At 35.2% G+C, this 16,948-nt stretch overlaps 1 protein-coding gene across 19 annotated transcripts; it reads right to left on the reverse strand.

Moving 5' to 3' along the window:
• Positions 1-196: 196 nt before the first annotated feature.
• On the reverse strand, positions 197-16,948 carry LOC106166771 (uncharacterized). Of its 19 annotated transcripts, none has more exons than XM_086994773.1 (16): positions 16,638-16,948; positions 16,094-16,168; positions 15,785-15,888; positions 15,105-15,255; positions 14,649-14,731; positions 13,696-13,758; positions 12,230-12,394; positions 11,628-11,682; positions 10,712-10,936; positions 10,266-10,339; positions 5,594-5,628; positions 5,245-5,285; positions 4,859-4,914; positions 4,208-4,654; positions 3,757-3,856; positions 197-3,448 (listed from the first exon to the last, which is right to left on the reverse strand). In XM_086994773.1, the coding sequence occupies exons 1-16, from the start codon at positions 16,807-16,809 to the stop codon at positions 3,363-3,365; spliced, it is 1,932 nt and encodes a 643-aa protein (XP_086850899.1). In that variant the 5' UTR covers positions 16,810-16,948; the 3' UTR covers positions 197-3,362. The 19 variants fall into 19 exon arrangements, with proteins under 19 accessions (XP_086850899.1, XP_086850898.1, XP_086850896.1 ...); XM_086994772.1 differs by having other exon boundaries at positions 11,628-11,685; XM_086994770.1 differs by having other exon boundaries at positions 11,403-11,682; positions 16,638-16,947.

Consider the following 16,948-nt stretch of genomic DNA (forward strand, 5'->3'; position numbering starts at 1 on the left):
CTCTGATTAAATGATTAAAATAAAATCAGAAGAAAAGGGCCAATCGAGGCACGTTACAAGGAAGCATCCAAAAGCGTACTTCTCACAGGTTTCCTCAGTTAAACCATTTTATTGAACTACACGCGTTAGTTTTTAAATTAACAAAATATTGTATCGATTTAAGAAACCGATCCCCGAGCAAACAAAACCAATACGCCATTTTTAAGTTTAAATTTATTAAAAATGCGTTTTATTAACCCACCAGATGTCATTATGTATCTGTGAACAATATGTATAACAAACACATACATATACAAACAATCACCAGTTTAATTTGTAACAATTACCTTAATTACACCATATTCCAACGATAAAAGCGGCAGTTTTTGGAATTAAAACCATACATATTTTCCAGAAACCGCAAATATAAGATGTAAAAACAGCAACACCATACTGACTTGAAACAGAACGGTTCTCATAATTACTCAAAACATTTCTAAATAAAGGCTGCTTTATAAAGCAATCCATAGTCACTGTCACATCGTTGCCGCGTGGCATTATGGGATAGCATATTACAGAATGACATTAAGTAAGAAAAATAGATACCATTTTTTTGAAAAAATACTTTAAATTTCTACAAATAAAACAAAGTTATTCTTAGACTTTCTAGAAACTACAAACTGACCGCGGGGCTATTTATCATTTTAACAATATTGTTTTTATCCTACTTATCAATAAAGTATACTTAGCGTTTCAGATTGGTCTTTCACTAAAAGCGTACCTTTTCTAATTTCACTAACGTGATTTTTCTCAACCTAATACAATTACTATAAAAACTTTTACGGAAGTTTTCACAAATTCTAGAACAATATTATTTTTCGCTCACACTTTAAACAATAACACAATGAATACAGCAGGAACCATGCATTATATTCACCACCACATAATTATATATATTCCCCGCGCCCCCGAACCCAGCTAAGGTTTAATGCAAAATTTATGACAATTGCAAAATACATTGAAAAATCCATGAAGACCATCAGCACATTGAATTGTTTGTAGAGATATTAAAAATCACCACTTTTATCTTTTTCTATGTACATGTTTAATGTACATCTTAAATTGTATATACATCTATATGTACACTTCCTAGGCATAAACATTATATATAAAAGAGAGACGAACTTTGGTAGCAAGATGTTGATTAAGAAATTAACAACAACAATAAAAAGTTAACAAATTAATCAAAACTTAAGTAGTCATTCAAATAAATGAATAAATAAATAAATAACACATTAAAACATTTATTATAAAGGCCAAAATGTAATGATTTCAAAAAATTATTACGGCTATCATTACTTCCCTAATTAGAAATACGTAACACAGAAAAAATACTTTCCTGGCAGTATCTTTAAAGCCTTCACTCTTTCAGTTTGGCGTAATTCATCAACACAGCATTTCTTTTACTAATGAAGAGGTGGAATACAAACAAATGAAAAATGCAGTTGGGGAAAAAAGATATGATAAACAATTACACCATGAGTGAGATGGGAAGCCATGTTTACTTCTTGGCTCATCCATGATTTTCACCATCCACGAGTAAAATATGTCAGAGGCAAGACGGGGACGTGAGGAAAAGCTTATTAAACTGTCTGATAAAGTTAACGTACTAGTATAGTGAAATAGGCTGACAAAACCCCAGGAGTTTCGCAAAAGAAAAAAATAAAATAATAAATACAGTAATTATTCGATATCTTAAATTGGCAAATATCATCAAACTTTCGGAAACATAATTTTCGTAATCACAAAAATTATATTTCCATATATGGTGCTTGTACTGCATAGAATAGAACTATAGAGTAGCCGGCTTTTTAATTTTGTTTCGACCACTCAATAACAATGTTCTAATTTAAATAAAAATTATTTTAAAATACAGTATCTGTAAAATTCATGATTTTCTCCAAATGAAAAAAATCACTGTCAAGTAATTACACACTTAAATTCACGTGTATTGTCATCATTGAATAACTGACAGATACTTATTTTGAATAATAAAAAAAAAATAATAACAGTATTGACAAAAGTTTGCTGGGCAAAGACAATGACCTTTGGATAAACACTTAAAATATACAAACAGTATAACACTTCAAAATAACAGGTAACTGACAACATTTTACAATGAGAAAAGTTTTCAAATAACCAAACACCCCGAGTTTCAGACTTTTTTTAATACTCAGTAGACACACACAACATTTCATAGCCTATAACCAGTGTGTTGATTACAGAGTAGTTGAAGTCTTTGAAACCCAGGGTGCTGATGCATGAATTGCATATCAGCCCACCACATGATTTAGAACCCAAGACGAGTTCTTCTCTGTCATTATCAGTGTAACATTTATACTGGACTGTTAATTTAAAGGGCCCCTCCATGAAAAAAGTCAAATTTATGGCCTGTAAAGCTTCTTATATTTCCCAATGCAGACTCTCAAGCCAATTAAACTCTCTATATAAAAGTTTATCTGTTTATCTGAGAGGTTCCTTGCATCTTTATCATCTTCGCAGCCTCCTTTGGTATGCATGGTACCCAGCACAGGACCACGATACAAAACACACCGCCATTTTCTTGTGTGAAAACGAGGCAATGCAGGTGAAGACAGATGTCGTTACTTTGACTGGCCAATCATTACATACATCACTTTTAAATTAAAAATGGAGGAAAGTATTGATTCAAAGTACAGGAACAGGTCAAGCAATAATTTGAGAGTAGGAAAAATTACTCCCTAATCCACAAAATTTATTTTGAAGGAAATTCCCATGGAGTGGCCCTGTCAATAGCCTTTAAGAGGACAGAAATAGTCCACCAGCATTTTGCAGACCTTAACAAAGGTGATAATTTGTCTTCCAAGAAATGAATAAAGAGCATCATCGTACAGTATCATCTTAAAGCTATTGCCTGGGGACTAGTCTCAAAACAACTTTGGTGTTTTTATGGAAAACTGTTCGCACCTTACCTCGTAAAAATTGTTCAATAATTTCAGAGTTCTAAATTTGCTGCATACAGACAGGTGAATACTTTGTATATATGCATGTTTTTAACATGAAAAGTTTGCAAATATTCCGAAATTATACATCTCTTTCTGTTGCACAGGATCTCAATAAATTTTGGATGGGCAATTTTAAGCTAATATGCCACCTTTCCAAAAAATAAAGAAATAATAAAATAAATTGTACTTTGAACCATTCTTGCCTGGATATCTCCCACTTTCTTTCTAATTACCATTCTATCAGAAAAACAACAATGAAAATAACATTTTGCAATGTTATCATTAAATAGAAAACAAACATAGTTTGACTTTGTCTACTTTTTAAAAGTTGAGCAGCACCTAATTATCGTCATCTTCCTTCCCGCCGTCCTCATTCCCAAGTTTGTCAGGGTAGTCTCGTTGGTCTGGGTCCACATCTTCATGGTCTGAAACATCAGCACAGAGATATGGCAATCAAGACATGGTTTTGGGTTTTTTGGTTATGAGAAAACAAGCAGGAACAAATGGCTTGGTGGTCTAACAATTGGAGGTGGGCTGGTGGTGGTGGGGGCACTTTGTGGCCTGAGAGTGATGCCAATTGTCTTTCACTTTTAGCTTTTAAGATATTGTCTTAGGTCAGGCTTTCAGCTAAAAACTTAAGCCTGGGAGTAATATCAATTTCTCCTCATATTTAGCTTTTAAAGACATAGTTAAATGGTTTCTATCCACTGAGAGGCTAAACTCTGCTACTCACCGTGATGTTCCACATTTTTCTGTCCATCAATGTCATGGCCCTGGTCCTGCTGATCATGCAGGTCTACAAACTGGTCTGGTGGCACATTATGGAGGACGTCCTGAATGAAAAAAAAAAAAAGTGAAATATTTAAAGCATTCTTTACAAGATGCCAAATTAAATTATCTTCATCAGAAAAAAAAGTTATTTTCTTCTTGTCACAAATCATCATTTGACCTGCAGCTAAGTGTAGTTTCCAGTGGCCCCTAAAACACAGGATGTTACTGGCAGTTCCAGATTGTCTCCAGTAGTCTCTGTTGATTGTCTGAAGTGTCATGAACTCCATGCTTACAGTGCAAACTCATGGCATTGTCACAACAAAATCACCCTCAGCAAAATCCAAAAAACCTCTTTAACAACCAATCATTGTATATGTGAAACTGGAAAAACTTTCACAATAAGTCTAAATTACCTTTTTATCATTTTTCTCCCCATCCTCTCCCTCATGTCCCCCAGGAACATCCATCTGACCAGCAGGGGCCTCTTTGGGGGAATCAACATAAGGGCGCTGTGGGGGCTCCAGTATCTGGTGCACGGGGCCCTCTTTTTTGGCCTCATTTTTGGCTTCCTCATTCAGATTTTTAAGTTGACTATCTTCATTTGGTACTGGAAGCACAGGTTTGGGAAGTGGCTCCCGACCAATTTTATCCTGGTGTTTTAATGAGAGATCACTGTCTATTTCATTATCTCCTTGGTCTGCTGGTGCTGCTAATATATTCTCCTCATTGCCTTGGTTAGATTCTTTAGTTTTGTCTTGGTGCCCACCACCTGGTGGAGCCACTTGTCCAGGAAAGTCCACTCCCTGTCCTGCTTGCCCTTGTGTCTCCTTTGGCTTATCTTGATTATCACTATCTTGCTTCTGAGTGACAAATAACAAATAAATAAATAAATAAATAATTAAATAAATAAATAAATAAATAATGATTTAAAATGGTACCATGCTTTTTTGGTTGAGATCACAGCAAATTGTTGGAATTCATGCAAGTCTCTAAAGATATCATCATAGATCAACCACTTCCATTTTAATACATGTGGGATGTCATGACGTGACAGTAATACCTACATGTGGAATGTCATGGTCTTCACCTGCTGGCTTTCTTGGAGGTATCTGGCCAGGAGCTAGAGGGGATAAAAGTGTGACCTCTCATTAATTACCTGTTAGTCTTAATTTTATTTTTGACTTTTGTGAGCTGATAAGCACATCTTGCAATTCTCAAGCAAAATGCTAATGGTTCTTAAATTTTGTGTTTGAATGAAAATGCAAAATATGCTCTCTAATATTTCTGACAATTATCACTGACTCAAGTTTAATTCAGCAAAGAGGTGAAAGATGTAAGAAATGATTTTTTTCTATTCTCATCTTGAGGTAAATGTGCTTAAATTAAGACGATGATGATTATTTTCATTTTTTCACAAAACAGTCTCTATGTGTATGACATTGGTCTGTACCTTTTAACACTGGCTTATGTGGTTCCTCTTCTTTATCTTGCCTGAAATATTAATTTTTAAAATTCAATCCTTGGTGGTTAAAATATGTAATATATTCTCTTTTGCATAAAATTGAAGGGAATGATTACATTATATAAAAATTTTCAACTGGATCCACTTGACATCAAACACTATATCTAATATATTTGAATGATACAATAATATTACAAAGACAGCAGGCCTGTGAAAGAAATGCAGTTAATCAGAGACAATAATCTTAAATTATTCTCAATTCAAAAACCTGGGATAACCAATATTAAGAAATACACATCCAAAGATTTCCTACATCTTCACATGAATTAAACCTTACCCTGGTGAGCTGGACTTGGGTTTGCCAACCTTCGGCTAAAAAATATTAAAAAATGTTGGAATTACATCAGTAATGTTACATAAAAGCCATGATGATCTTACCACCAAGTAAAAAGAGCCACTTCAGTATGAGATTAAACAATTCTAGATTAATTGTTAAGTGTGTGCATAGTTGCAATGTATGTGTGTGCGTCAGAACTGTTAAACGACAAAACACTTGAACATTCATTCCAACTTTCACGCCACTGAATTGGAAATCATCATACAACCTTCACCAAAATGTCATTCCTAGAGCCACAACCTCTTAACTGACCTCAAGGCATATTTAACCCTCATGCAACCTTGACCTGCTTAATCTCATATGACCTTGACTTTCGCACTCTCATATGACCTTGACTTGCTAATGAATACTTCTTGTATATGACCCCATAGAAACAGTTGAAATTTATTCTACACATTGTTAAATATTGATAATTTTCTTTGATTTAGGTATTCTTCTAGTGTTATCATGATCATGTGTTAATACTCATTTTTGAACAAGTTTTTCCACCCCTACTGGCCTTTTAATTTTACACCTTCTGTACCTCTAAAGTTACTGTGTTGATGACCTTTTCATGGGACCATCACCAGAAGACAGCTTTTGAAAGACTTAGTCTAATGCCCCAAGAATAACCAATTACTTAATTTGTTCTACAAACATCTCCTTGTTTGGCATGCACTAATCTTAATGCCCACATTGAAATAGTGATATTTTTAACTTACCATTAACATATATATATCTTCTGAAAACTTCATGACAATATGTTATATTTAGAATAAAACAACAGTATTTTTTCAGTAACTTGCTATTCATGTCATAAAATATGTCTGCTTTTCAGAGAATTTTATTTACTGAAATTGTTCTATAATGCTTACAAATACTGACAACAATACATCTTTAAAAATTCAATTTAAAACCAATATCCTAAAACCACTGATACTGACATAAAGTGATTATTTTTGTCTTTCATAATACAAAGAAAATGGGTTACGACTTGCATTGATTTCATACATAAAAATGTATTACATGGTCATTAAAGCTTGTAATACAGGAGAAAAAATATACAATAGTAGATACATTGTTTTTTTGTCTGAAAATCCACAGTATATTATTACCCTCTTACCAGGTCTACAGATTGATATTTCACTAGATATTCACAAATATGTCTCTGATTAATTGATGCCACCTTTCTGCATGCATTAGAGAAAAGTTAGAGAAAAGTGCACATAATTAATCTGCGGTCCTGGTAGAGGATAGTATGTTATGCTCTGCACTTCAGATATTGCACCATTGATTGCATAATTTAATTTTTTTTTTTTTTATTAAGAAACAATACTCAAAGACCCTGGTCACGTGAAATTAAAATTTCAAATACAAAATGAGGTTTTAAATAATTTTCTTTATATTGCTACCACAATCAGAACAAACATATGAATGAATAAATAAATAAATAAATTTAGATTTAAAAAAAACACGGTTTGTGTTGACTCTAACAAAAAAAAAAAAAAAAAAAAAATGAACCCCACATTTTACAACAATTATAAAAATAAAATCTAACATCTTATCTACAATTCAGAAATATTAGGATAAATCTTAACAATATACATGTTCAAATGAATATAAATGATGTATTATTATGATACTTACAATAAATAAAGAGTCACTTGCATTTCCCTTTACCACATTATAAAGACAAGAATATTCATAACACCAATTATCTCAGGTTATTATAGCAAATGTCTAAAAACATGATATATACTTGCATATTCTATCCCCAAATGTAACATCTATTCACAATTAAAAGAGAAAAATGCCTTATCAGTAAAACTTGAAAAAGTTAAACTAATGTAAATCACTACTTAAACGTTTATGACTAGTATCACCCATAAATGTCTCTTTTCACTTTTTCCGTACTTCCAGAAAGTCTCTGCTGTGTGGCAACCTCAGAGGATAAAAGTCCAACTCTTACTAATGCCTTTTCCTTCAGATCATCCCCTAAGTCTATAATATCTCTTGATCCATTTGTTCTTCCCCCTCCCCCTCCCCCTCCTCCTCTGGATCCAAAACTGTGTCCTCCATCTCCAAGAGAGGTGGTTGCAATTCTTGAAATGGAAGCCTCTCCTCCATTTCGTCGACGAAAAGATTGTTGTCCAAAACTTCCTCCTCTTCTGGTGGTATTAATGTTGTTGGCGTGGTTGTTGTTGTTGTTGACATCTTGTTGTCCCCTTCGTATACTGTTACCACTAATGATGGCCCCATGAATGGAGCTAACTGTGTTGGGGCTACTGATGGGGGGCTCGTAAGGGGTGCTGGTGTTGTTGGTGGCTCCTCTTCTAAGTCCATGTTTCTGAGGTGGGCAGAGAGGAACAATAAGTTAACATGCACCTATGTAAAGTCATCATATTCATCTTCCCAAAGTCACAAATGCAACTGATAAGTATTCTTTTAAAGACAAACTTATTCTACTGATTCAGTCATGTGTCATCCTAAATGCAGAGGATGATATATAATTATTCTATAAGCCACCCATTAATAAAAAAAATCATGATTTTACATCTTATCACAACTGTTGTATAAATTAGGTAAAAAGGTGACATCACTGTAAAATACAAAAACCAATAAAAAGTCTGCGACTGTCCCACTCCATCTCTTCTACAACCAGTAATGGTTTGCACCATGTTCACTCCATGTTAACGACAACCAAATAATACCATAAAAATCTAAAATATAAAAGATTTTTTTCCTCCAATATAAATTGAAACGTGTTACCTTCTTCCATGCCCCCAGCACCAAATAATAATTCCAGCACCACCTCACCACCTCCATGCAATTCTTGCCCTTGTCTTTCTACTCCATAGCTCACTTATAGGCAGTTACATCTCATGCTTTCCCTTGTGAAGGCAGCCATTTTTGTTTTGGTGGCCATTCTGGCTTTATAACTCAGCATTGCACAATTGTCATTCACGTTTGCTGCCTTAACCTTGACTGTTTTAATATACATGTAAGACCTTTGTCAAAAACAGTATGTCTTGGTAGGCAATACAATTTTTACCTCTGCTTCATTCAAACCGAATATCCTCATGCTATTATTCTTTGGGGTTATTTCTCACTCAAGGTGGCCATGAATGTCACTTTCATCTTTTTTCTTTTTGTTAGTTATTCTTAATATGGGTGAAATACGGTAATCACTATGGTTTTAAGATAACAATTACCGATATTCAAGGGTGAAACCTCTGCCCATATACCTCCCTGGAGTCCATGCAATATAAGTTCATGTGTCTCTAAGAATACATACCTCTTCTACATATTGAAACCTGGGTCTATATCAGTGACCCACAACTAAAGCTCTAGCAGGCTTTTTGTTCCCAAGGGACATTTTTGCCTTAAGAGTCTGCAGAAGGTGCTTTGGAGGTTTCTGAGTCTTAAGAGCTTTTAAAGCCTTAGAGAGAAAGGAAAGAAAACAAAAACCCCAAAATTAAAACTAAAGAAAAAAATAAAGTTTAATAAAGAAGTAAAGAATTAAGAGATTTAAAATGTGTTAATTTGATATTATAAATTCATTTTAGATTTGTGGAGACTGATAATTACACAGAAAACAACATGGTTTGTGTCTTGCTACATTGTATGGTGCAGAAACGAAGGTGGGCCTTAAAACATCCTGAAAATCCTCTATATGGGGGGGGGGGGGGGGGGGGGGGGCAGGAGGAATAAATACAACAACCAAATACTCACATTTCTGGAAAATCCCAAAGACTTTCATCTCTAATAACTTGCAATACTTTGATTTTCGTCATAAACTGATTCCCACACCCACAGTTTACACGCATATAGCCCAACATGGCCCCCACTCACAGAACCCATTCACGACTTCCCACCATATTGACAAATTCTGTAAACCAACCAATATCAGGGGTCTGACATATAAATTCCCACAAAAAAAATCATGTGGAGGATAAAACATTGACAAACCACACCTAAATTTCCAATATAACTTACAACCTTCTTTCTTCCTGTAGGTTTTTTAAAAGGAACAATGGTATAATCAAGTACAACTAAGTCATTTCTCCTAGGTATGCTTGTATAAACTGACTTAAGTCACATTTAATACCCCTGCTTTGTGACGTATACAAAAAAAAAAAAAAAAAAACTCCTCTTTCTTCACCCTCTCTCTCTCTCTCTCTCTCTCTCTCTCTCATATTTGTTGCATTTTTCATGAAAAAGAATACCAGTTAGCAACCTACACTACACAACAGACGTGCTCAACAAATATTGTGCCAAATTACACACTGAATACAATATCATATTAAACTACCAATCCACTACATGTTTCCATTTGAAATGTAAAATGTAAAAATGTAACATCTTCTTTTGATCATCTCACCCAATATTTTGGCAAATTGTACATCATACCTATTATCTTAAATATTTCCTGTATCCATACAAACAAATCATAATTCAAAATTTTCAATTTTTAAGTAAAATAATACACTTTGGTCCAAGAAAATGAAAAACAGTGAATAGCAGTTTTCCAATTTGTTAGAGAGTTGTGCCAAAAAACACACACATAGTCACTTGTTCAAAGCTCTTTGGTCATGAAAAACTAGGTTCAGACAGAACCTACCATGGCACCTACCTCCAGGTCTTTTTCTTGTTTCCACTTTGGAGGAAGCACCTGCTCTCTGACCTCAACTGGATTCTTTTCTACGCCTGAACATAAATGAAAACATTCACAGTACTTTGAATTAAAAATCAAGCCATGGTCTTTAATATTATACTACATTCTTTCTTGGTCTATCATGAAATTCAACTGATTTGGTTTATCATGAAATTCACCTGATATTTCAGGAAAAGTTCTAAACTATGAATTGCCAACTAGCCAATCTGAGTTTTGTTTTTCTTTTACATTTTATATTTATCAGAATGAAAGAATTCATTCAGTTTGATTCAATAGGTTCAAACTACCAACTACCAATCAATCTAGAATGGACAGAAAAATTGCACTGTCTAAGCAAACAAAACTGAGGCTACATCTTGCTGGTAATCATGATAATCATATTAAAAGCCCTAAATCAAACATACCCATCTGTCCCATATTAAAGCTCATCTGGCCTTGACCTTGCCCAAGACCTTGACCTTGTCCCAGACCTTGAACTTGCTGGGCTGGCTTTGTGATTTGACCCATGGCAGCACCCATTCCTCCAAGTCTTTGCTGATTGAAGAAGGCATTAGCTTGGTTGCTATCAAACTGAAGCGCCCCCTGCTGTTGCTGTTGTTGGGCAGCCTGACCTGGCTGCTGATTGATTCCTACGAAAGCAAAAGATGGCAGCACATATCAAGAGATGCAACTATTTGCTATGAAGTGGTTTTTGTGTGGTAACACAGATTACAGTGTTACTGAATAGGAGGGTTTAAGACAGTATTTAATGGTCAATGACAGAAACAAGATAATGGTGGAACCATTTTTAAAACAACGATTTCTATGTTAGGGTTAAAAATGGAACTTATGTACTGTAAAAACCTCAACCTACATATGGATTGCAAAATTAAAGGGCAAATATACAGACAGAGTCAAACAGAGTCATAAAGTTTTGGGCTGGTTGATAACAGACATCTTTAAAAAAAGAAAATAAAAGCAAACTGAATTTTATTTTTATCAACAACTACCACCAATTTAAATGTTAGTACTTCCATACCAAAGTCAATTATACTTCACAAAAACAGTCATAAAACAAAAGCAGAATAAAAAGAGGAGGGAAATGAATCTGTTTACCTGGTTGCTGTGGATTAAAAATAGGATTTGGGTTAAAAACTGGCACTTGCTGTTGTTGTTGGTTCAAACCTTGTTGTTGATTCAAACCTTGTTGTTGGTTAAAACCTTGTTGCTGTTGGTTAAATTGTTGTTGCAGGTTCAAGTTAGCAGGTTGCTGTTGCTGATTTAAGCCAAGTTGCTGCTGCTGTTGTTGCTGGTTAGTATTCAGTTGAAATGAATTGATACCTTGCTGGACATTGCCTGGTTGTTGTTGTTGCTGCTGCTGCTGCTGTCCTTGCTGCTGCTGAAAAGGAAAAAAAACACATTTTAACTACAGACACAAATCTGGGTTGTAAAGAAAAATATTGGAAGGAATGGTTCAGTAATGACTGGGGGTCTGAGACATGATAATTGAGCAAGAGCTGATTAAAAAGTTCAAACAGCTGTCACTTTTATGCAGACTTCATATTGAAACAGAAAAAGCAGAGCAAAGTATTATTACCATAAGTAAAAGGCTAGACAGCTCATAGAAGTCTTAGAATTATAATAGACAAGTGTTATATAGGCCACATGCAGCAAAACACTTGTTGGGTTAAGGGTGCAACAAAATGCAGTGGTTGTGCATTAAAGAATGAACAGAGAAATAAGCAGACCAAAGAACCACATGCTGTATACCATTATGATCTTGAACTTTCAATACAAAGTGTATTGTGATGATAGCCCAGCTTGCATATCGTTATTTCAGTGCACAAAAGCAAACACATAAACAAATAGAAAAACAACAGTTCACAACTCTTCAAAACAAGTGATTTCTTGCAGAGGCCTAGGCCCCTTTTTTATTTCCAGACCTGTTGCTGTGCCGCTTGTTGTTGTGCCGCTTGTGGCTGTTGGGTTTGCTGCAACTGTTGTTGTAGTTGTTGTTGTAACTGTTGTTGCTGCTGCAATTGCTGCTGCTGTTCAGAGACTTGCCGTTGTAAGGTTACAGTAAGGTTATTCTTGGTTTGTATCTCAGTCTGAGCATTCATACAACATTGAAAACAACACTGTTAGAACAGGCTAGGTGTGAAAACAGAACATAAACAGATGGGCTTTGGGATTTTCATAAATATATTAAACCGTCTACAAAGATTTATACTCCATGTAATAATTTAATTTATAGAAGAATGTAATTTCCAAACAATAAACAACATGAATTATTGCAAATAAGATGAGACATAATAATTGATATACAAACTGATAGCACAGTAATAAATTTCATAAATCAATTACAGTATATGCAATTTAAACAACATCAATGATAAAATGATATGCCAAAGCTCCACCTATAGGAAGAACAAATCACCATAAAGCAAATGAACTAATGAAAGCAACTAGAAAGTAGTGTGAATGCAGAAAATTACTGTTAAATAAAGGAAAACAAAACCACAGTGCCACATAAGAAAAACACATTCTGCCCCATTCATGATTGTGATCGATATTTCTAGCAAAATCATGGTCCATCAATTAAAATTTAAAAGACATCACATAGGAAACAGTCTTCATAATTCCAGAATTATTAGACTTCAAATTAACATCTGTGTGAATACAACCAGCTCTGTCTCACTAACGAGACGAAGCCCCATAAATCATTCAGACAATAAATAACTCGGCAATCGGGAAACCTAATTGCTACAGCATTAAAATTCTGTAACCATCAGAATTGCATCATCCTTTGTCAATTTACATTTTTGCACAGGTGTTTCCGAGTAATTTGCCATTACTTGCAGAACTGAGCATTAACAATAAATGTACAGTGAAAATATTTTGATGAACTAATGGCCAATTTTTTTCAATGTGAGTTCAAACAGAAAAAGAAATATTTGTTTATTGTTTGAAACCCTCTCAAATCATAATCAAATCATTCTGTTCTGAAAAAGGAAAAGTCTGAAAATATCTTGCTACTTGAAAATTAAAAAAAGACACCTTAAAAGGAAAGGATCCACTTACTAATAGTTTACTAGGATGAGAGATTACACCCCAGCTTATCTTGAATGTGCAGAATTCTGTCCATCACCTTTAACCAACTTTTTGTAAGAAATATTACCACAGAACATCACAAGGGAATTTCAAATTGAGTGAATTGTAATTAGACTAGTACAGGACTTCTCAGGTCCTATGACAGCATCCTATACCTGTACCTCTGTCTTCAGAACTTAAACAACATTTTAAATGCTTTACTGATCCCAGCCATTATACCATCCTCATAACTTTAACTGATTAGTATGGTGAAAATACGTGAGGATGATGGCAAAAAATAAAGATGAAGTCACAGCACCTGCAACTGATAAACCTGTGCCTGCAACTTGTTATTGTCTGCCTGCACTTGCTGCAGTTGGGTCTGTTAAAAACATAAAAGTCATAAAGCCATAAAAACAAAGTTAACACACTTAATGACTAATTTATGTAAACAGCTGAAAATTGTAAAAGACATATTGGTAGATAAAATGTGTTAAAATAAGCAGAACAAAACAGTACAAACAAAAGAAACTTATCTAAAAAGTCAGTTAGGGGCTATTTTACTAATGCTAGTTGCTTATTCCACACAACCAACTGCATGCTACAGTTTGAAATAAAATGGCACTTCCTGCTTCTCTGTCTATTAACATAAAGAATTTTAAACTATTTTTTCTTGAAATACTAGCCCTACTGATTAGCCAACTGATTAACTCAACAAAGAAACCAATTTTCAACTCAGCACTGAATGAATCAAACATGCGCCCCCCCTCCCCCCAAGAAAAAAATGTTTAAAATTAAAACAGCAATCTCAAAGGAGTAAACTGAATGTGAGCACGAACACAAAATTAATTAACACACAATACAGTGGTATAAACTGCTCCTGGTCACTGCATATGGGTGTGGTCATTGTGTTAGTTGTGACAACACAATCACAACCAACATCACTGTGATGATGTGGTAAAGGGCCATTTCCACTGGAACTAGTTTAACCTTCCTTAGTATGACCCATTTCTGCTGGCTATAAATTGCAATACCCTTACCAAAGGCAAGAGAGTTACCTAAAATTACAGGGATTAGTGAGCTAATCTTAATTAGACATATATTAGACATTACAGGAGCAGTACAGAGACATTGCACTTGGGGCAGCAGAGGGAGTGGCCTCTTATGGTGGCCTTATCATAATCAGGTAGCCTGCTGAGATGGATTACACACAGTAAGGCTGATCCATGTCCAATGGAAACATTCCTTCATTCGCTTGAGACTTAGTTTTACCTGTAAATTATTCTGCTGTTGATTACCAGCCGATAGTGCCAGCTGTATTCTCTCTTTTTCTCTCTTCAAGTCTGCTATTTGGTCTGAAAAAAATTTAAAAACTGTATGTCAACTTCCTAAAATAATAATAATGTACTAATTCACTCATTTCATTTGTGCTCCTTCCTATAAAACTTGCATGGAGATAAGATATTATTTACGCATTTACAATTTAACACTTTTCCAGTTGCTTGTTAGGAAACTTCTTCATCACAAAAATTTTGTAATTACTTCAACTTAGTTTAGTAAGAATTTATATTTACTTGTACCATTTAATGCATTCTCATCCGTATAAGGGCTGTTTGCGTGTGTATGTTTGCATATGTTCTAATGCGTTTGTACGTGTGTGCTTATGACTGCACATGCATGATTAACCCAACAACTTATCTCAGCCTAATAAACTGATACTGAAGTTACCTTTAAGCTGTGCAATTTCCAGATCTTTCTCCTGTCTCAGCTGTTGGAACTCCTGATTATGCTGCTCTGTGAGCTGTTTGTGGTCTTCCTCCTGCTTGGTTCTCTCGCTTTGTTGTCTCTGGTACTGGGACTGGAGGTCTTCATGTTGACCCTGCCAAATATGACGTCATTGTTATTATACCTAAGGCTAACACAGTGGTTGGGCAATCTCCTCGAGAATTTCATTTCTTATGAGACTATGTTAAACACAGTCGTATTTATCAGAATTGTTTGCATAGCTATATAGTTGAAATCAATTCAGAATTGAACAGATCTGTAAAGGCCAACAGTTAATTGGAAAATGACCCTTTTTTCTAGAGGGCATTAGGCTTTAAAATCAACTTCCACCTTAAGCAAAAAAAGTTTCACTTGTCAACAGCTATAGCAAAATTCCCTGAGATTTACCAGCCAATATTTCATCTGGTATCAGTCAAACTTCTTCTGAGGGCTATGACACCCCTAAGGCTATCATTCCTCTGGTGTGCTGGTTTTGTCAAGTGTCCCCCCCCCCCTCCCCCCAATTTTTCATTAGCTAATATACATATGAAAGTTTATTTGTTTTATTAAAAATGCATGGCTAATGAAACCGTTCCAGGCTTCCAGCTTTCACCTTCAAATAGTTAACCCCAAGTTTTACTGACCTGCAACAGTCTAAGTTGTTGGTTTGTGGAATCAAACTTATTCTGGAGCTCCTGGAGCTCCTTTGCATGCTTCTGGTCTGCTTCATATTTTTTGGCTTCAATTTCTGTAAAAGGATGAATGAAAATATATTACTTTGGCAAAGAAGTAAATAACCTATCTAATACACATAAGTATCGAATAGATTGTGCAATTTCAAGAGAATACACATTGTAAAAGACAAAATTAACCACTCATTGCCGACAAAGTAATTACTATGCTTTAATGTTAAGTTGCACAGCATTTGGCACTTGTAAGTTATCTTGACCTACCTTCTTTTTCTTGTTTGTGAGCAGTTTTCACTTGTTCTAGAGATCTTTCAAGGCGGCTTTTATGTTCAAATACAACTGGAAAGAGAAAAGATAAATGTGTTATTTCAACAATAAAACACACTAAATTATGCATCTTGGCAAAGTGTTACAAAATTCCACAGATTCAGAAGAGTAATTTAATTATTATTGTTTCATATCCTCTGAATTTCGAAAAGGTAAAGAGTAGTATAATTTTTAAGCATTTGAGAATGCATAAACGCACTGGCAGTTTTTTATCACACAGTATGCATCATACATATGCATCATACATTTTGAAGAGGAGATGGCCGTCAACGTGCTGGCACTCTCTTCTTGGCTACCCAGCTACATGTACTTTCCTTATTGCAAGTTCAAAATGTACAAGGTATACGATCGAGTGGGGGGGGGGGGGGGGGGGGGGGGGGGGGGTGAGGGAGGGGGGGGGTCATGGTATGTTTACCAAACGATACGATCTCCAGCACTAAAGTTAATCATATATTCCATTTGCAATAACGTTGCCACTTACCCTGCAGCTGCGCCGACACCGACTCGTGCTGTGATCTATACTTGCTCAGTTCTTTCTCAGTTTGCTGCAGTCGGCCCTGGAGATCACTGTATAAATAAAATCCGTACAGGCCTAAAACTCCGACCGCCACGTAGATGATAATTTTCACAACACTTCCACTCCTCCTAGACATCTTTTCTTTCGTCTCAGGTCGTGCAAATTCCAGTCTGGCGTGTTCAAATCAGTGCATCTTTAAGTTAACTTAGGTTGTCAACATTCAATGATTAAGACGTGGCTGGCGCTGGGCATTGTGGGACTGCAGGTAACAGGAA

The sequence above is a fragment of the Lingula anatina genome, chromosome 9 (genome assembly GCF_051362555.1).
Source record: "Lingula anatina isolate TDL-2025a chromosome 9, LinAna3.0, whole genome shotgun sequence".
Taxonomy (NCBI): Eukaryota; Metazoa; Brachiopoda; class Lingulata; order Lingulida; family Lingulidae; genus Lingula; species Lingula anatina.